The sequence below is a fragment of the Notamacropus eugenii genome, chromosome 6 (assembly GCF_028372415.1).
Source record: "Notamacropus eugenii isolate mMacEug1 chromosome 6, mMacEug1.pri_v2, whole genome shotgun sequence".
Classification (NCBI taxonomy): Eukaryota; Metazoa; Chordata; class Mammalia; order Diprotodontia; family Macropodidae; genus Notamacropus; species Notamacropus eugenii.
Genome location: NC_092877.1, coordinates 140634759 through 140657354, shown reverse-complemented (window position 1 = coordinate 140657354; position 22596 = coordinate 140634759). Strand labels below are relative to the sequence as shown.

General features: G+C 36.9%; 1 protein-coding gene across 5 annotated transcripts in view; it reads right to left on the bottom strand.

The window, feature by feature from the left end:
• The window catches only part of GAB1 (GRB2 associated binding protein 1), a 182841-nt gene that overhangs the window by 5510 nt on the left and 154735 nt on the right, over positions 1-22596 (bottom strand). For 3 of the 5 annotated variants that reach the window (XM_072621139.1, XM_072621142.1, XM_072621141.1), the window contains 5 exons: positions 22511-22596; positions 22004-22307; positions 11368-11457; positions 8853-8946; positions 7336-7459 (listed from right to left, as the gene is read on the bottom strand). In XM_072621139.1, coding sequence (XP_072477240.1) covers positions 7336-7459; positions 8853-8946; positions 11368-11457; positions 22004-22307; positions 22511-22596 — 698 coding nt within the window. The remainder of the gene's footprint in view (positions 1-7335; positions 7460-8852; positions 8947-11367; positions 11458-22003; positions 22308-22510) is intronic. The other 2 variants (XM_072621143.1, XM_072621144.1) reach the window with 1 other exon arrangement.

Genomic DNA, 22596 nt, shown 5'->3' with positions numbered 1-22596 from the left:
GTATATGATTGTAATGGAATATTATTGTGCTATAAGAAATGATAAGCCAATTTCAGAAAAACCTGGAGTTACATGAACTGATGCAAAGTGAAGTGAGAGAAACCAGAAGAACACTGGACACAGTAACAGCAGGATTGCACAACGATCAACTGTGAAAGACTTAGCTATTCTCAGCAATACAATGATCCAACATAATTCAAAGGACTCATGATGAAAAATGCTATCCCCCTCCAGAGAAAGAACCAATGGAGTCTGAATAAAGATTGAACCATTCTATCTTTCACTTTCTTTATTTTTTCATGTCTTTTTTTGGTCTGTTTTCTTTCACCATATGGCTAAAATGGAAATATGTTTTGCATGCCTGTACACTTATAATCTATATTTAATTGCTTGCCTTTTCAAGGAGAGAGGAAGGAAAGGAGGGAAGAAATTTGGAACTCAAAATTAAAAAAAAAATGTTAAAAATTGCCTTTACATATCATTGGGGGAAAATGAAATATTATTTTTTTAAAAATAATTTTAAAATTTAGCTACACTTCTTTAGATCATGGGCTTAGTGCTGAAAAGGATCTTATAAGGCATCTATTATAATCTACTTATTTTATAGCTGATGAACTAAGGTACAAAAGTGAAACAACTTGCCTGAAGTCACAATGGCAGGGTCAAGATTTGAACCAAAGTCTTCTGCTTCCAAATCAAGGCTCTTTTCCTGCCTCTTACAGATTATGAGAATTTTAGAGCTGAGAGATCTGAGAGTAACTAGCCTAGCCCTTGATTTTACAGAACAGAATACAGGTCTTAGAAGAATAATTAAGCTTTAGGAGCAGTATATAGTAGAAAGAATAGTAAGACTGCTCCAGGGGACCTGGGCTTGGGAAGCCTTGGAGCTACTACTTATTTTTTGGCCATAAACATGACATTGACTCTGTCTGGACTCAATTTCCTCACTAGCAAAACGGGGGGTGGGGGTGTGGAGTGCGTTGTTTAAGATGACCTGTGAAGCCTTTTCTAGCTCTAAAACTCTGACTTTAGAACATATGTCTGCTAAGCCCCAATCCAATGTTCTCATTTAGAGTTCTACGTCAGACTATGTTGTATTTAGCTTTATGCTTGCAGATTAAATTATGCTAAGAAAAATAAGAAAATGAGTAGAATTTTGGGTAGAAATTTTTTGAGTTTGTGCAAATGGCTATTTTTTTCTATTTGCTGCTCCCTTCTCTGCAAGAGAAAGGACATTTCCAAGGATTCTTGTCTTTGCATTCTTTCTCTTACTGCTTTACACAGTAGAGGAAAAAAGCAATTCTCCAAATGGTCACTGAAAGAATGTTTGCTCTGAGCTTGTTTGATGGAGAATACTTAGATACATAGCATCCCATGGTTTAAGAGGAACCCATTCAATTTAATTTGAAATAAAAACAAAAATATGTATAAATGCCTTCAGTTCACAGGGCACAAGTAATACAAAGATAACAGGGGATCAAGTCCTGCCCTCAAATACTTTTAGCTTCCCATATAGTTCATCTAAGGAATTCCTCTGTTTTCAGTCAGTTCTGTACCCAAACAACCATACACTTATTTTTAACTCTGGTGGAATATTCTAATTTAATTTAAGATTTAATGTAATTTAATATATCTAATTTTATATTCTAAAAGGTACTGTTGTTTTATGTCTAATGACAAGCTACCAGAGTTGGAGAATTTTTACTTTATAAGCAATGTTATACAGTGGGGAAAGCATTGGATTTAAGCTTGACAGATTCAAATCCCAGCTCTATCTTTGGTAGTCATGTTAGTATCTCTGGACCTCAGTTTCCATATATGTAAAATGAGGAATTTGGATTAAATGATCTTTAAGATCCCATCCTGTTTCAAAACGGCCGTGCTAATTATTGTGATCAAAACTGATGTTGCTATGATGAAAGTCTATTTTCTCTTGTTATAATCTCAGAACTTGCCTAAATTCCACATTATAATCCATTACATAGAGATTGACCCCATGTCACATATTTAGATTATGATGCCCATTTTGAGTCAGCAGTATGATGCACTAGAAGGAGAATAGCAAACATTCCAGCTTTCCAAAATGGCACCAGGAATTTTTTTTTTTAAACAATGCTTAAACATGGCATCTTTATATATCTGTTTATTCATTAGGCATTTTTCTCTCTTACTTAGATACCAGAGTAGTGTCTGTGTAGAAATATTTCATACCTTCCAATTTCTCTCAGTTTACAGATCCCCAAATCCTTGATTTCCCATAATTTCCTTTTGTTCAAATACCCATCCTCAATTTAGCCCTTTTAATCTTTCCTCGTGAACACTCTCTAAATCTCCTCTCTAGATCAGGCTGCTGTATTTTTTTCATGTGTGCTGTTGTGATAGCCTCCTATGTGTTCTCCCTACCTCTGGTCTTTGACCTTTCCAATCCACCCTCCATTAAGTTATCAATTTGACATTCCAAAAGTCTATATCTAGCCATGTCACTGCCCTATTTAGGAAGCTTTGATGGTCTAGAATAGAAATGAAACGCTGCTGCTTGGCAAGTCCAGACCTTCACAATCTGGCTCCAATTTATTTTTTCGAGAATGATTTCATAATTATTCTCCACTCACATACTTTTAGGTTCTCATCAAAGTGGTTAATTTGCTTCCTCAAACATGACATTCTGTCTCCTGTTCTAAGCCTGTATAAAGGTTGAAATGTTCTTCCTTCTCATCTCAGCCTTTTGCAATGCCTATACCCATTCACGGCTCATGTCAAGTGCTCCCTCATACATGAGGCTCCTTCTGTTCTTCCTCTAAATTCCTTCTAATTCTTGATGCTTTCCTTTGTCCCCCAAAGTACTGTGTATGTATTGCTGTATTCACATCTGGGAATGTGCTTCTTTCTTTCAGTAGAATATAAGTTCACCGAGCGTAGGGATTGTCTATCTCTAGTGGATACCTAAGAAACATATTTTTGAATAGAACTGAATTAATAGATACTTATTTTCTCTTCTGTCTCTATGGAAGAAACTTTTCTACAGGGTTTCAAAGGTATCCTAACTGACAGCAAAGTAAGACTTGATTTACTTCTTCAAAGATTAAAACACTTCCAGTGAATACTCTATTGCCTTATGCCTATATAGAGCAAACAGTTCAGTTTGAATTGGCAGGGAGAGATTGCCTAGGCGCATAGAAAAAAGGCTTGAAAATTTCAGGGCTTAGAAAAAAAATGAGATGATTTTAAATATATAACACTCTTACAGGTTTGAAAAGGTAAGTAAAAAAAAAAATCAGGTAAAAAAATCTTACTGGTATTTTAACATATGGTTTTTAATTCCTCATGTGAACTCACAGCTACTTGTTTTTTGTATTAACTTAGTCATTTATATCTTGGAAGTTCTAAAATGCAATGAATTCTTTTTATTCATTAAAAAAGAGTTTTATTGCTTGTTAGGCCCCAGCTCAAGATTTTCTGCTTTTTTGGGCAATCTTGTAGATGGTTCAACCCATTTTTCATAACATTCACACAATTCAAAAACATTTTATTTGCCAATAAGACTATTTTAGTATGCTGGCCTCACTAATAATAATACTGACACCTAACATTTATACGGCACTTAGGATATGCCAGGTAATGTGCTGAGAACTTTATAGTTATTATCTCATTTGGTCCTCACAACCACCCTGGGAGGTAGGTGCTATCATTATCCCCATTCTACAGATGAGGAAACTAAGGCAAACAGAGGTTATGTGACTTGTGCAGGGTCACACAGCTGGTAAATATCTGAGGCCATATTTAAACAAGGGTCTTCCTTGTTCCAGGCCTCTCCCTAGTCCTCATAGACTCAGATCCTTTGTGCTCTACAAATTGAAATTTGTATGGGAGAAAATAATTTGTAAGAAAATAAAGTTACTAAAAAGGATCTGTTACATATGGTCAACTAACCAAAAACCTAAGGATAAGCCAATAACAAAGGTTGCAAAAAGTCATAATTTTATACTAGATGTCTAAGTCCCGGCCAGCTCCCAGATGGATCTCTGGGAAGTGAAGAGGTAAGAATGCAGTAGGAAATGCATACTATAAAAACTAAAGATATCAGTAAAACTTATTTTTGTGTAATATCCTAATCTGGGAGACTTATATGTTGCTTACCACTTTTATTCTGATGTCCTGCTATAATGTGACAGGGTATTCTACTACTGAGTTTGCGTTAGACCCCTTCTTGGAGGTGGAGGGCAGTGGAGTGCAGTTGTGTTAATTACTGAAGTATCAGAAATACTTTGTTTAAACAGGACCTCTCCTCTCATTGCTTCCTCCCACAGAAGTTTGTATTATATCAAGACTCCAGCCACATGTGAATTTCGTTTTTGAGGGGCAGGGGTCAGACCTGTGATTTCATCATCATAGAGAAGCCTTTGTATGGAAACTATCCTCAAGCAATATACATCAGCAGTTTTTCTATAGCTTCACAGGATGAAACATTTAGAACTGGAGGGGACTTGGGAAGTTATCTAGCCCAAACTTCTAATTTTTTAAATGAGGAAACTGATGTACAGAGAAGTTAGAAGACTTGCTCAGGGTTACAGAGGTAGTAAGAAATGAGCTTTGAATGTAGTCCTCTGACATAAATTCTGGTATTTTTTTTTTTTAGCTTTTATTATTTTATTGAGTTAATTTATTTTTAGTTTTCAACATTTCCTTCCATAAGTTTCAAAATTCCCTCCCCCTTCCTCTGCCCCCAAAATGGCCCATAATCTGATATAGGCTCTACATATACATTCCTATTAAACATATTTTCACATTAGTAATGCTGTATAAAAACAAATGGGAGAAACCATGAGAAAGAAAGAAAAAACAAAACAAAAAAATAGTCTGCTTGGTTCTGCAAGACTTCATAGTTCTTTCTCTGGATGTGAATGACATTTTCCATCATGAGTCCTTTGGAATTGTTTTAGGTCCTTGCATTGCTGTGAAGGGCTAAGTCTATCAGAAATAGTCCTCACACACTGTGGCTGTTACTATGTATAATGTTCTCCTGGTTCTGCTCCCTTCCCTCAGCATCGGTTCATATAAATCCAAGTTTTTCTGAAGTTCTCCTGTTTGTCATTTCTTATAGCACAATAGTATTCCATTACATTCATATACCACAACTTGTTCAGCCATGCCCCAAGTGATGGACATTCCCTTGATTTCCAGCTCTTGACCCCACAAAAAGAGCTGCTATAAATATTTTTGTACAAGTGGGACCTTTGTCCATTTTCATGAACTCTTTAGGATACAGCCCTAGAAATGGTATTGCTGGGTCAAAGGGTATGCACGTTTTTGTAGCCCTTTAGGCATAGTTCCAAATTGCTTTTCAGAATGGCTGGATCAGCTCACAGCTTCACCAACAATGAATTAGTGTTCCAACTCTCCCACATCTTCTCCAACATTTATATTAGCCATTTTTTGTGAGCTATTTTGTCATGTTAGTCAATGTGATAGCTGTGATATAGTACCTCAGAGATGTTCTGATTTGCATCTCTCTAATCAAGTGATATAGAGCATTTTTTTATTTGACTATAGATGTCTTTAATTTCTTCCTCTGAAAACTGCCTGTTCATATCTTTTGACCATTTGTCAATTGGGGAATGATTTGTATTCCTGTAAATTTGACTCAGCTCTCTATATATTTTAGAAATGAGGCCTTGAGACACTAGTTGTAAAAATTATTTCCCAGTTTTCTGCTTCCCTCCTTAATCTTGGTTGCACTGGCTGTTTGCACAAAACTGTTCAATTTTATGTAATAAAAATTATCCATTTTGCATTTCATAATGTTCTCTCTCTTATCTCATCATAAATTTCTCCATTCTCCATAAATCTGACAGATAAACTATTTCTTGCTTCCCTAATCTGTTTATAGTATCAGCCTTTTGTATCTAAACTGCGTACCCATTTGGACTTTAGTTTGGTATATGGTGTCAGATGCTGGTCTATGCTCTATTTCTGCCATGTTATTTTCTAGTTTTCCCAGCAGTTTTTCTTAATTAGTGAGTTCTTATCCCAGAAGCTGGAGTTTTGGGGTTTATCAAACAGCTATAATCTTTGATTACTGTGTCAACCTCCATTTCTTAGCCAGTATCAAGATGATTGCTGCTTTATAATACAATTTAAGATCTGGAAGGGCTAGGCCACCTTCTCTAGCATTTCTTTTCATTAATTCCCTTGATTTTCTGGACCTTTTGTTCTTCCAGATGAATTCTGATTTTATTTTTTTCAGGCTCTATAAAATAATTTTTTGGCAGTTTAATTGGTATGGCACTGAATAAATAAACTTAGGTAGAAATGTCATTTTTATTATATTAGCTCAGCTTACTCATGAACAACTGATGTTTTTACAGTTATTTAGATCTGTCTTTATTTGTGTGAAAAGTTTTGTAATTGTGTTCATATAGTCCCTGGGTTTGTTTTGGCAGATAGACTCCCAAATGTTTTATAATGTCTACAATAATTTTAAATGGAATTTCTCTATCTCTTGTTGTTGGGCTTTGTTAGTAATGTCTAGAAATATACATGATTTATGTCGGTTTATTTGTATCCTGCAACTTTGCTAAAGTTGTCTATTATTTCAAGTTGTTTTTTACTTGATTCTCTGGTATTCTTTCTACAGCACCATGTTGGAGGCATAAATTGACCTCAATTAAAGGTAAGTTAATTTGAGTGGACAGCTAAAGGTCAAGCATGACCTTAATTAATGAGTTTGCTCACAGCTTTTTCCCTCTTCAGGAGAGTCCTAGTTTAAGAAGAATGAATTGATCTGATGAGGAGATTTGGATTGGGGAGTGGATTGGGGAAGGGGCAAGAGACACAGAGAAATTTACAAATCTAGTATCAGATTGGCGATAAAAATATAATGAAATCTCCATTCAAACCATCTCCTTCACCCTAGTTGGTATATTAAATATAGAATTAGAGTCAATTTGGCCATGCCATTGTATGACTGCTTTAGTATCCAAAACAAAAAAAAAACCCAGAGATTAAGTGTAAAATATATATCTTCTGAACCCCAAATATATCTCAAGGAGAGGATATTACCTTCACAAAGCATTTAACACTTCTTTCATTAACTTCATTGAAAAGATATTCTGCTCTTGATATAGTTTGTATACAGAATGTTATACTGAATTAATTACAAATACCATCAATGATAATACTTAGAGAAAAGGGGACAAAGAATTTTAACGAATTGCCTTTTTTCCTTATACATAAAGAAAAGATGTCGGATTATGTTTGCCGTCTTGCCTCCATTTGAATGAGTTCTAAGCAGCAGACAGATGAGAAGAGCTGACTTTACATGCACATTTTACTTACTGGGTCTTCACTCGACAGATTTGGATTCATGGGCACGTAATTCTCTTCACTGTCATGGGAGTCACTGCTTGAAGTTGTGCTATGAACTGAATCCGGTCTGGGAGACATAGGAAACCTGGAGGAGCTAATCACCAGGAATTATTTTTTATAAGCAATATCAATTGGACTAAAATTGCTTTAAAAAAAAGAATAATAAAAATTGTAGGTGGAAACTTTAAATTTTTTTGGTCCTCGTTTATATTCAGAGTTTTATTTATGATCTCACACAGTCCTTTATTCTTAGCCCATTGAAATGTATAATGAATTTCTGGAGTTTAATCTTTAAAAGGTCATCTTTCTTTTCATGCACAGAGTTATTTTGTGTGGGAACCAAATTATAGGATCATCAGACTGCTGCTAGAAAGCTGGATGGGACCTCAGAAAGTCACTGAGTCCAATTTCTCTTTTTGCAGTTGAGTAAACTGAGGCACAGAGGAGTTAAGTGACTTTCCCAGGGTCGAATAGCTACTAAGTCTCTGAGGCAGTACCTGAACACAAGCTTTCCTTACTCCAAGCCTGAGTCCAGTACTCTGTATATTACATCATGCTGCTTCTAGGAATGAAAGCTAATAGGGACTGTCCACTTGATGATGCCACTTAAAAACAACTTCAGTAAAAAATGGATATTTGAAAATCCCTTTAAAAAATCCAACCTATGCTATGTGTGTCTACAGAATGTTTGGATGGAAAAAAAGGTGAGCTGGCCATCCAATGGGAGCAAAAGACAAGCAGTGAACTAGCTACATGCTCAATTGGGATTCACAGAAAGTCAAATGATCTAGAACAAGGGTTCTTAACTTAGAATCCACGGACATGGTCTATGGATAGATGTCGGGTGGCCCATGAATCTGGATGGAAAAAAATGACATCTCTATTTTGACTGTCTTCTAACTAGGATTTAGCAATTGTTTCTATGATGAATGTAGCCAATAAAACATTATTCTAAGAAAGTATCCATAGTTTTCACCAGATGATCAAAGGGCACTATGAGGTTAAGAATTGCTGATTCAGAAGAAGACCCCTCAACTTGTTAGATGGTCTCCATGTTGGAGATTTATGGGAGATACACAGGTTGTGCAGATGTGGCTGAATTGTACCCCATCACTGGAGGAAGTAGCAACATCGATGGGACCACAGATATTCTGGAGTGATGGGAATACACTGGAAGTTCCTTTCAAAACATGAACTATATCATGTATAAATGCACCCTTACCTACTGGTATATACTCACACATAAACACACAATCAACAGGCAATTCCTTCCACCATGACTGCACACATATACAGAGAAATTAATATCCCACATTCATAATCTCTGTGTAATACTTCTCATTATCCCTGCTTTTAATGAAGAGAGACTTAGCTCTCCTCTCTCCTTCCCATTCCATACCTGCCAGCTTGCCACAGCTTCTAAAATTTACTCATTATTTTGAAAAATGGTAATTATTCAAAATAATGCAAATAAACCAAAGACTTACTCTCTAGCAAAACTTCTCGTAATAGGAGATCTCACAGGGGCTTGGAGCTCTTCCCATTCTGGCAATGGTTTGATTTCCAGTGGTGCTGGCTTTACTGTAAGAGAAACACACAGAGACAAAGAGAGAGAGAGACAGACTCTTAAAGCACAAGCCAATGAAAAACACACATGGTATTGTAATACTGGTTTGTATGTGTATATATCTACATATATACTTTGTTTTTGTTTTTGTTTTTTTTTTAAAGAAAGGGTTGGAAGAGACCTGAGAGAAGATCTAGTTCAAATGCCTTGTTTTATAGATGAGGAAAATGAGGCCCAGAGAAATACGTGGCAGGCCTGAATTAGAGAACCCAAGTCTCCTGGTTCTCAGTCCTAGATTTATTTTACTAGACTACAATTGCTTCTCAGTTTAAATGCCTATTTAATTTACGAACATAAAAAGATAATTGGGAATAAGCATTTCATTTTTGTTTTATGCTTCTCAAACTTTTCTTGATCAGCTGATGCTGAATGCTACTCTTGTATTATGGACGGTTTTTTTTCTTTTTCTTTAATCTACATTTTAAAGCACATTCCTTCCTGAATTTAAAAACTACAATACTGGCTCATGTTTATAGTGCTTTAATGGTTTATAATGTACTTTCCTCACAACAGCCCTGTGAGGTAGGTAGTATAAGCTTTATTATCCTCTTTTCAGAGGTGAGGAAACCTTAGAGCGGGTGAGAGATCACGCAAGGCCCAAAGGGTTAAAATGCAGAGACAGGATTTGAACTCAGATACTTTGACCTCAAATCCCAGGGCTCTTTCTGCTATAGAACAATGTACCCCCAACCCCAACAGTAATCATATGGCTCTCTCCACTATATCTTAAAAACAAACAACAATTAAGGTTTTAAAATATTACTTTAAAATAGAGAATCTTGGAGTTCATAAATCTGTTTTTTAAAAAAATTTTAAGTATATTTCAATACAATTGGTTTCCTATGTCTTCTATTTTATGTATACATAAGCATTATTCTGAGAAGGGACCCACAGGCTTCACTAGTGTCAGTGGGGTTCACAACACACACAAAAAGGTTAAGAATCTATGTTTTAAAATATCATAACAAAATATAACATTTCACTGTGAACTGTATCTTAAAACATTTAATTTATGTCTAGTCTAAAAAAGAAACAAACCCTAGTGATTCCATTTTGAAGAAGGTAAGCCAAAAATATAAAAAATGTGTCACCTATTTTTTTGGCTAAAAACAGTCACTTTAAAACTAGTTCACTTTTTCTATGGGAGACAAGGTAAATTTGCCCACAGTTTTCATTGCTGAATTATAATAAAGCCAACAAATGACAAGTGGAGATAATTAGTTTGCTTTATGGGTGATCCTGATTTGCTCAGTAAATCAGAACTCTAGGCAGTCTGAAAAGCCAATTGACACACATATGCCCATGACAGCTTAAAGACTTAATTTGGACACTGTCTCCCTTAGACAATGAATTTCTCTTTGAATTCCAAATAGTTACTGCTCCCCAACACCAAAATCTTTTCTTAAAATTTTTTTAAAAAGTTGTCCCTCCCAAAAAACACGATGGGCTAAGAAAAACAGCTCAATTGATTCCAATCAGCTGTTACTATAAATAATGCCATAGTACATAATGTGTAGTTATTTCAGATGCTCAAACAAGCTCCATGAGGCACATGACTGAGAGCCCTGGGCAAGATGACAAGAAATGAACTATGAATTGCTTCATTAAAATTTTTGAGATAATGGGATAATTTTGCTGATAGCAATATATGTAGTAACTAATTATGGTGTCTGACCTTGCCTTCTGAGATTATAACTCCCTCTTAAACTCCAGATCTCTGTTACAGTTTCAGCTGACAAATGAAGCCCGGTCACTTTTCCAAATACAAATCTCACTAACTCATGGAAGTTGGTTACATATATTGCATTCTCTAAAATGTGGTAAAAACCAGCAAGAGATACTATTTGCAACAATAAAAATCATCCACAAGCTTGAGGATAAAAAAGTGACTGAGGAAATGAGAAGTAACACAGTAGGTGAAAACAATACCAAATATTCCTTTTTTTTTTTTTTTTAAACATAAGCTGTTTTTTTGTTTTTGTTTGCAAGGCAATAGGGATAAAGATTTAGAGCTGGTTGGGACCCTAGAGGCCAATGAGCCCAATTCCCTCCTTTTACAGATGAGGAAACTGAGGCAGAGAGAAGTTAAGTGACTTGCCCAGGACCATGAATCTGAGTCTGAGGCTGAGTTTTAATCAGGTCTTCCTAATAACTCCAACTCTAAGTAATCTATCCAATGTAGCAGGAGTTGGATTTCCTTTCAATGGAAACTTTTATTCCCTCCCAAAGTTAAATGCAGATAGATAAGCTTCATTTGCAACAGCAGTGGTCATAAAGGCCTTATCCCCAACATTTTTCCTTTAATGCAAAAAAAAAAAAAAAATTTTTTTTAAAATCCCAAAGTCCCATACAACATGCGGTGCTAAAGTACATACCCTTTCGTCTTGTAGCAAAGTCACCTATGGTTTGTGAATCAGTTCGCTCTAAACCATGGGGTTTAGGTCTTAAAATTTTGGGACTTTGACCTAATTGGTAGAAAGAAGACTCTCTTAATATAATGTTCTTTTTTAATGGGAAAGTTGGAATTCTGTAAATAAGCAACAGAACCCTGTGCAGAGAGGTTAAATTCCAAAGTATAAATAAGCCCATGGAGAATCTTGCAATCCAGCCATGTGTCATGCTAGGGTAGAGGAAACACCACAACTGAAAGAAGTAATAAGTTGCATGCAAAAATATATGTAAGAAGCAAAGGGTTATAAAAGATGGAGGCTTTTTCATAGATGGGTTAGGTAATTTTTAAGCATTTTATGGAAAAACCCAACCCCTTCCATGTTAGGAGTTTGTCTGCTAACATGATAAAAAGCCCCATCACCGAAAGAAAAATTCTCAGATCTAATGCAAACCCATTTCAATGCCATCATTCCTCTGAAGTTTCATATCTTATGTAAACACACACACAAACACACTAACATGCACACACACACAAACACACAAACACACACACACACGATCATACATCTGGTGCTAGAAGTCTTCCAGAAGAACCATCTCTTTTACAAATGAGGTCCTAATTTTCCCTATTTTTGATTCATTCAGTAAACATTTATTAAGCACCTATTTAGAACCACCATGTAAATACTATGTGACAGAAAAAAAATTTCCACAAGCCAGTCCTTTTCCTCTTCGACCTTTAAGTCCACTAAGGGCATAAGACACAAGCTCAGATAAAATGCATTGGACAGGGACAAAATCAAGCATTCGAGTGAGGTCCGAGAATGAAGGTCATTATTGACCAATAAAAAGAAGGATATTGGAGTTAGGTTTTAAAGGATGGATATGGATAGCAGCTGTTCTGAAAACCCCAATCTGATTATATCTCTTTTCCCTGAGCGGCTATAGGTCATTTCTGCCCCTACTCCCCAACCAATCAATTACATACTTTTGTTGGTCTAAAATGGAAAACTCTGAATTCTCCTATTTGGCTTTTTCCTGTAAGCTGAAGATTGGATCCCCCCTTCCCCCCCTTGATAATATAAACATATTCTGCAGGGACTCTATATTTGGTTCATATATCTGGACCTGCTCATGGTAAGTCTCTTTGCTACTTTAGGCTGCCACATAAAAACATCGCCGTGACTGCCATCCTCTTCCAAGAACTCTGGAGTGAACACCACGTGAACTTGTGCTGACTAGCACCAAGCTCTCCCCATCGTGACTTAATATCATAAAAGTAGGTGATTCAAATCAGTCAGGCTTGTAGGTCCTAGAGGAGACTGGGTAAATAAGGAAAACTGTGACACTGAGAAAGAATGAGGAAGAATTTGAATAGGCAATTCATTCAAATGCAGCACAAGCCAAGAATGCAATGCCTGTGGCTTCTAAATGGTTCCTATTAATTTTTAGTGATATTATTTCTTTAGCAACATATGTTCTCACAACATTAAAAAAGCTCACAACTAATATTTATTGCAACTTAAAATTCTTTAAATTGTCCTACAAAAGAAGTTTCCTATTTTATCAATTGTGAAAGACTTAAGTGATATACACAAGAATAAAGTCCAAATGGGTACATGATTTAGGTATAAAGATTGATACCATGAATAAACTGGAGAAGCAAGGAATAGTGTATTTATCAGATCTATGGAGAAGGGAAGAATTCTTTACTAAAGGAGAGATAGAATGCATTATGAAATGCAAAATGGATAACTTTGATTACATTAAACTGAGAAGTTTTTGCACAACCAAACCCAATGCAACCAAAATCCGGAGGGATGTAGTAAATTGGGAAAGAATTTTTACAGCTAAGCTCGGGGATAAAGGCCTCATTTCTAGAATATATAGAGAACTGATCCAAATGTATAATCATACAAGTCATTCCCCAATTGATAAATGGTCAAAGGATATGAACAGGCAATTTTCAGAGGAAGAAATTAAAGCTATCTATAATCATATGAAAAAATGCTCTAAATCACTATTGATTAGAGAGATGCAAATCAAAACAACTCTGAGGTACCACATCACACCTATAAGATTGGCAAACATGACAGAACAAGAAAATGATAAATGCTGGAGAGGATGTGGGAAAGTTGGAACACTAATTCATTGTTGGTGGAGCTGCGAGCGCATCCAACCATTCTGGAGAGCAATTTGGAACTATGCCCAAAGGGCTACAAAAATGTGCATACCCTTTGACCCAGCAATATCGCTACTAGGACTATATCCCCAAGAGATCATAAAAATGGGAAAGGGTCCCACATGTACAAAAATATTTATAGCAGCACTCTATGTAGTTGCCAAAAACTGGAAGTCAAGGGGATGTCCATCAATTGGGGAATGGCTGAATAAATTATGGTATATGAATGTAATGGAGTACTATTGTGCCATAAGAAATGATGAACAAGAAGACTTCAGAGAGGCCTGGAAGGACTTATATGACCTGATGCTGAGTGAAAGGAGCAGAACCAGGAGAACTTTATGCACAGCAACAACCACAGTGTGTGAGAGTTTTTTCTGGTAGACTTAGATTTGTGTAATAACACAAGAACTTCTTACCAAAAAAAAAAAAAATCCCAATGGAGGATCTCAAGGCAAAATGCCTGCCACACTCAGAGAGAGAAATATGGAAGTCACTCACATATTGTAGCAGATCATGTTTGTGTATGTGTATGTGTTTGTGTATCATGTTCTGATTTGTTATACGATTTCTTTCATTTATCTTAGTCTGACTACATAGCATGACTATAGTGAAAATATACTCAATAGGAAAGTATATGTAGAATCTATACAGAATTGTATGCAGTCGTGGGGAGGGAGGGGGGGAGTGGAGGGTAGGTGGGGGGGATAAAATCACAATTGTATGGCAGTGATTGTTAAACATTACAAAATAAAAAAAAAAAAAGGCTTAAGTGATATGCCCAAGGTCATAGAAGTTATCCTAGAAGTAAAGATGGGATTTAAGCCTAGCTCCCCTGATGCCCAAGTCCAGTGAGTTTCCAGTATACCACACTGCCTGATAGTAGATCGAGATGGATGAGCATGAAAACAATAGGGCAGGCCCAGTTTCCCTTACAATCTGATCTAGTTTAGCAATCCCAGTTTGCTATGCACTGCCTTGTTCCTTGGCTTAGATGTCCAGGTATGAAAATAATGATTAGACATGATGTTTAAAAATATAACTATTTTGTTCAAGCATAACTCAAGGTTAGTTGTAAGATTTTAAGTAACAAAACAGTAATCCATTTCAAATTTACATTATTCTTCCTTTTTCAGTGGTGAACTACTAGTACAAAGAGAAAACAGCTAAAAGATACACAGAAAAATCTGCATCACTTTGTACATGTATCTCTCTGATGGATGTCAGTCACATGACCAAACACAAGCTGAATGATGGAACATCAACATTCAAGACAAAAAAGTGAGTTCCAGGCTTTACACAGACCAGATGCTCTATGGTTGGTCACAGGTTAATCTGGATAAGCCGCAATTGTTTTTCCACAGTGTTTGTGTGTCTGTCTCCCTCCTGCCCCACTATTAAGAGATCTGGAATGCTATGTGTTCCTATTCACCCCTTCTCCCAGATGTTCTAGAATATTATGATACAGGTGAAAAATGCAAGGGAGAAATGTACAGTAAGGCAAAAGGAAAAAAGAAAAAAAACCCATTCCAGTAAAATGTGGGCCACTGACTCCAATGCTGACAACATGCCAGGGGAACTAGGGGGAGCTCCCAAAAAGAAGACTTGGCCAGCTGCAGCCTGGCTTAGTTGTGATGATGCTGAAGACTGCCTCTGCATTCTGCCTAGTCATGTCTGTCAGACTGGATTTAACTAAAGAATACATTACAATGAAAACTGTTCAAGAACAGAGGCAGCTACTAGTAGTAACCCTACTGTGCAAAATGATGATTTTTCACATTCTTGAGTTTGACTCAGACCCAACAGTCAATTTGATGGTAGGTGGTACCCAGCCACAAAAGGGAGGAGGTATTAAATTCACAAGGACTCGAAAGGAGATGGGAGAGAAAGGAAAGTAGACAGATGGTGCAGAGAAACAGAGATAGTGACAGACGTAGATATGGGGAGAGACAAATAAGGATAAAGACCTTCCAATACAATATCAGATGATGAACAGATTTCCACTTGCTGCATCCCCCTCCTTGATATCTTCAATGGAGAACCAGAGTGAAACTGAGTCCCAGAACTTATCCTTTACATTTGAAATTTTGATGTACCATTATAGGACAACTTCAATATGGAGAAGAAAATACAAACAAAATCACAATTCTCATTTACAAAACGCTTTTCGAACATATGAAGAAGTATTTTTCCTATTACTGTGAAGGAGATGATACGAATAACCTTCCCATTTTACAGAAGGAGAAAAGAAGACTCAGAGCAAACAAATTTCTTGCTCAGGGTCATACAGTGGGCAGCAACAGCTAGAAATTTAAAGTTAAAACTGAGTGAAAAAGAGAGGAGAGTTTCCTCAAGTTTGAGAGTTTCCTCAAGCTTCTAATTTTGCAAATGTAAGAGGCTAGAGCAGAAATAAGCAGGATACTTTTCGTAAAGGCTTAGAAACACTTTGGATATCCACTTCCAATTAAGATCCAAAAGCAGCAAGGTGGATTAAAAACCCCCACATATATACACTTACCTGTTTTGATTCTCTGAAAGTAACAACCCTGCATAGATGCACAGTCTTGTGGCATGGGCATGTGCTCTCCAGGAATACATTAAGAAATCCCTTCCAGAAAACACTGAAAAGCCCCCAACTGGAGGGAGTGCTGTGAGTCAGGAAAGGGAGTTAAGTACTGCTATGTAATATGTACGATAACCTCATCCTAAATTGTCCTTTTTGATACCATGCTTCCAGAATCCAGTATTTTAGAAAATAATAGGTCAGTGAATTTAAAAAAAACTTCATATATATAAATAAATAAAAACTTCAGCAATGAATAAAGTAAGTGCTGGATAATTTTATATCAAAAGTGCCCTGTTTTTACTTTACTTAATAGATTCTAAAGACTTTCAATGGAGAAAAACAATATGAGTAAACAAAATGTTGACTAATAATAGCTAATGCACATGTATGTGTGTATGTATGTATGTATGTATGTACGTATGTATCACTTCAAAGTTTGCAAAACGCTTTACAAATACTAATTCCTTTTATTTTCAAAACAGCCCTGGGAGGTAGGTGCCCATTATGACATTCATTTTAAAGATAAGGAAATGGAGGCAGGTAAAAGGATCACATAGCTAGCAAGTGTCTGAGATCACGTTGGAATTTAGGTCCTTCTGACTCCATTTAGTTAGGCAGGCCATTTAGGTGCCAATCAAGAAGAGATGAATATATATAGTAAAGTGTGTGTGTGTGTGTGTGTGTGTGTGTGTGTGTGTGTGTGTATGTGTGTGTGTGTATTACATACTCTCACTCTCTCATATATCCTCATATTTAGATATAAAAGGAAGAGACTTTAATATCCTAATTTAAACAATGGCCTACAGAGGTGAGACATCTTGTGCAAGCCTAGAAGGTATCAAGTAACAACTTGAGCCAAGATTTAAACCCCGGGCTCTCTGATTCCAAATCCAGTAGTCTCTTTCTGAGATTCTTTCTGTTTGGGAAGAACCAGCTCAGGTAGTTGTGTGAGCTGTTCCCTGAGTGGTCAGGAAGGCCAGAGGTAGGCATGGCTTCCAGTGAGCACACTCACATCTTTTAAAAGGGACTAACTGTCCCTTAGTGGTTTTTTACCATAGGATGTTTACAAAATTCCACAAGACTGGTCACTGTGAAAATATGTCACTAACCCAGGAAAATTCCATCAGAAAAGATTTTTCCCTCTGTGTTATCTAGGCTGCCAAATATTTAGCTGATTAAGCCACGAGCTATTTCTAGTAGGCATCCCAAAAATCAAGAGTGGAGAATAACAGTTGTCAATCTTAAATAAAGTGAAAGAAGATTTAAAAAATTAAGACAAAAAAGTGCCATTTATACAGTGGATAAGGGGGTTTGTTGTTCAGTCATTTTTTCAGCCCTGCCCAACTCCTCATGACCCCATTTGGGGTTTTCTTGACATCTGGTTTGCCATTTCCTTTTCCAGCTCATTTTCAGATGAGGAAACTGATGCAGAGTTAAGTGATTTGCCCAGTCACAGTTAGGAAATGCCGGAGCAGGATTTGAACCTGGAGTGTTTTGATTCCAGTCTGGAACTCTAGCAATCGCTCTATCCTGACTCTCAAAAATGTCATTAAAAAAAGTTAGTTTGAATCCAACAGTTTTATATCTCTGTCCTCCTCAATATTTGTCCTATGACAAATCTTTTTATATCAAGCTTCAGCAAATATTATAATATGATTTTATCACCAATTCAGAAGGTTCTAAAAAAAGAAGTCACATCATATCTTGTATTTACATCCCTAGGACCTAAGTGTTTACTACATTGAGTTAAAATTTGAAATATATATATATATATATATACACACACATGTATATATAAATATTTAGACTAATATCTCAAAATATAAAAACTGGAGGCTAGAGAAACGCTCTTGACTAGTCTTTTTGGTCTGTATAGTGTGTGTGTGTGTGTGTGTGTGTGTGTGTGTGTGTGTGTGTGTGTGTGAATGTGTATGTGTCTGTCCGTTGCCAAAGAAGACCATGCCATCAGAGAAATAATGACATGACTGGCACTTGCCTTTGTTTTTGAGTGAGGGAGGGCTGTGCAGGTCACCAGCCTCACTTCTCCTCCAGAGCCATCTGAATCCAGTGACTGGAGATGACCCAGGATGAGGCCACTGGGGTTAAGTGACGTGCCCAAGGTCACACAGCTAGTGAGTGTCAAGTGTGTGAGGTGAGATCTGAGCTCAGGTCCTCCCGACTCCTGCACTGGTGCTCTATCTGTACCACTGCACCACCTAGTTGCCTGTATATTGTGACAGAAAGGATTCAAACTTCTTATGTTTCTTTGCAGATATTTTCATTTACTTATCTCTGTACCTGTTGTTTCCGTGAAGGAACAAGAGAGGAAAGACGACTGTGTTTTTGTCATCACATTCCAAGGGCTTCACACAGTGCTTGGCACACAGTAGGTGATTAATACATGTTAGATAAACCCTGCAAGAACTCTAGACATCTTGACACTCTCATAAATGAGGAAGCTTGACAAATGGCCCCAGCAGACACAGACAAACAGAATTATCATAAGACAGAAGCTACCTCACGTTAGTTATCTGGGAGGATTAGGGCACATAGTAATGTCCTAACCATAGTGACCAAACCGTGACTTGACACATTTCATCTCGTACCAGTTTCTCAAAAATTTTACTCTCATTCATAATTGTAGGTTTCTTTGTCACGGAATAACATCTCCAAACTATTTTTTTCCCCAGATCCAGTACTAGGCAACCAAAACACACAAAAATCCAAAATTCAAGATAAGCCCTGTGCTGTGGTTGGAAGGGAAAGGAGGGCACATACACTCTGTAAGACACTCACTGGTAGGGAATCCTAAATTAAACCTTAAATCTAGGATGTTTTTAGAGCTTTCATGCACTCTTCTGGATACAATCACTTCAAAAGTATTCTAAAAACTCATCTGCACTGTATACTCTAGCAGCTGACCTCTATAACTGTTACTAGAATTAAGCCTAGCATTTTACATTTCATTAGCTCTTCATAATAAGGGGATAGGAGACTCATCCACTGAAAATGGTATCATGCCAAACAGTGACTACTTCAATGGATTTCCATCAAATATTAGCTTGAACCAAACTTGTTCATATTTTGGATCCTACTAAGTAGAATACAAACACTGCCAATATATTTCCAGACCAGAACATTAAATTCTGGGCTGTCAAATCTCCTTTATATATTTTTCTATTTGTTAACTTGACATCTGTGCTGGATATATTTGTTTATGTGCTCACTCTCTCCCCTACTAACATGCAAACTACTTTTGAGGAGCCAGTGTTTCAGACTTTGTATTATTTGTTTCTCCAGGTATCCAGCACAGTGCCTGGCACATTTGTTCAGTTGTTTTCCAGTCCTGTCTGACTCTTCATGACCCCATTTTGGGTTTTCTTGGCAAAGATCTTGGAATGGTTTGCCATTTCCTTGTCCAGCTCATTTGACAGATAATGAAACTGAGGCAAACAGCATTGAGTGACTTGGCCAGGGTCACAAAGCTGTCAAGTGTCTGAGGGCACAAAGATGACTCTCTGTCTTCCTGACTCCAGGTGCCATGATAAATACTTACTCCAATATGTCTGCTCAAAGTTCTCTTCATAAATGATAATGAACAGATCATACAGCAAGACTTATTAATTTACCTTTCCTATCAATGTGTACTGTTTCAAAATGTGTTTTGTAACACATTTTGTTAAAGTCTAGTTTTAAAATTTCATTTAATCAGTGAATGTCAACTTCTACTTTCACCATTTTTCTGCGGCTCTAAACAGTTAAAATGAAATGGAATATTTTGGTTCTAGTAAGGATAAAGACAGCATACTTTACTGGAGATTCAACCTTGGAGACAACCTTAGAAACCTGTGGGGTTTCAAGTCTGGCCTCTGCCACATTCATACTCACTATGTGGTTGACTTAATCTCTCATAAAACTAAAAGCCACAGGCAAGCTGCTGATCTTTAATGAGAGTTCCTCACATTGATGTGGAAGACACAAAGGTACCCACCCACCCAAATCAATTTTGGGGGGTATTGTATGGCAAGTCTGTTTAATGCCTTTGCTGGGTCTATTTTACATCCTACTGCCAACTATACAATAAGCTTTCGGTTAGTTTTCTTACTACAGACTTTCTGAAATCTATGCAGGTGTTTTTTAAAAAAAGATAAATCTACAGATTGGCAAGAAAATTTTCAACTTTTTTTTATTAGTTAAATTTGAAAAAGATAATTAAAAAAAATTTTTTTAAAAAGGGATCAATCTCCATCATGCCATAATATAAGTGAGAAAGTTCTTCATAAAGCAAAAGTATAATCTACACAGCATGACAATGGATAACAACATGAGACACATGTGACTGATGGCAACGATGTCAGAAGAGGATCCCATTCTCTTTAGTAATAATAACAGCAGATGAATGTGTATGGTGCTTTAAAGGTTTTCAACACACAAGTCCACACAGTCTTTACCCTGAAAGAATGTCAACAATGGAAAACATACACAAACACACAGAGGTAAATGCAAAGTACATAGAGGAATAGTAGCTCCAAGCATTTTCAGTGTTCATTAACAAGGCATCTGTAACTTAAAAGTCTTAGAAAGCTGTGGGGTACCTGAGACATTATCTTGCCTATGGTGCCATAACTAGATCAAGGTGAAAATAAAACTTAAGCTAGGCCTTCCAGACTCTAAAGTCACCCCTCTATCTATTGGTACCTCTACTGTGTGACCCTGGGCAAGTCCCTTAATCCTGTTTGCCTCAGTTTCCTCATCTGTCAAATGAGCTGGAGAAGGAAATGGCAAACCACTTCAGTATTTCTGCTAAGAAAACCCTAAAAGGGGTCATGAAGAGTTGGACATGACCGAAAAAGACGGACCAAGAAGAAAATCTCTACCCAATACAGATAATTCCATGATACATAAAGTAATTAAGAAATGAAGTCATTCAGCACAGAATAAAACGAATGCCTGTCCTCTAAGTTCCTGAGCTCATAGCTAGATTTTGGAAAGACACAGATACCGAACATGATGGGCTCATAGCATAATAATGATAGCTAACCTCTATGTAGCACTTTACATATAGCATCTCAGCTGATCCTTGCTGGGGTACAAGATCTGAAATCAGACCTCCCTGTCTCCAGGCCTGGAATTCTATCTATTAATGTGACTTAACTCCCTCAGAAAAAGGTGTTTTTAACTTGAAGGGGCCTTGGAAGTTATCTAGTCCAACCCCCTTATAGTATAAACGAGAAAAATGAATCAGACAAGAGCTTAAGCAACTTGTCCATGGTCACACACATAATAACTACCTCTGCGGGGACATGTTTTAAACTTGTGTGCATATCTTACCAAAACTGCTGCAATGACTCAAGTGCTTTTAAACTGTGTTTTACATGTATACGTCAAAAGCCAGAATGAAAGCAAAGCTTTCTTTCACCTGTAACATCATTGCATGCACAAGGAACAGCAAAGAAAAAGAGCATTACTACAGTAACAAACAGACTGAGGTTCTACTTGGTAGGGTTATTAAAATGATAAAGAATGACATCAAATTTTAATATATTTCTCACCATGATTAGATTCTACTCTGGGTAACAGAAAAAGATCGACTCGATAACTGAGTGAAATTCTATAACAAGGGGTTAAATTAATAATCCTTAAACAATTATGTCTTTACTTAATTTTAGCAGATCACTGAACACACGTGCACACACACACACACACACACACGCACACACACACACACACACACACACACACACACACACCTACACACATCACACAACTTCAGGCATTTTCTATCTCAATCTGAAACATTATTAGAGCAGTTCAATGTTACTTATAACCACATTAAAAAAAAACCAAAAAGACTACTGCATGCCATCCTCACCTTTTCTGTCTGGCTTGAGGTTCCTATCAACAGGGGGAGGCTCACAGTCTGCCACGGGAACTGGCCTTCTGGGAGGGGTCTTTGGGCTTGACCTGAAGCCCATGTGAGCAGGAGGTGGGACCTGCATTCCAAATGACGAAAAATCAAATGTCCCTGGTGTCATTGGCACATAGTTGGCTTCATGAATTGGCTCTGTAAAACTGCTGGAATGTTGTCGTGGTGGAGAGTTGGGATTCATTGGGACATAGTTTTCATCCAATTCTTCACTCGATACACTCCCCATTGTCAACATGCTTTTGTTTTTCTAAAACACATAACACACGTTTTTTTAAATAAAGACAGAAGTGATGATCTCAGGTGATAATCAGTGTGGTAAGTCCCACCTGCTTCTTGGAAACAAGGAGCTACTTGTCCACTTGCACATTTTTTTTTAGTTCCATGATGCTAAAAAGCACAAAATTTTTGTTGGGGTGATACATAGTGAGATGCCAGGTCAGTTATACTTACAAGGTGGCCATGGAAGCCTTCAAGGGAGCTAGATCTATCACTTGGAAATGTTCGTGGAATATCATAGGAGTCTTGAGAACTAGCAT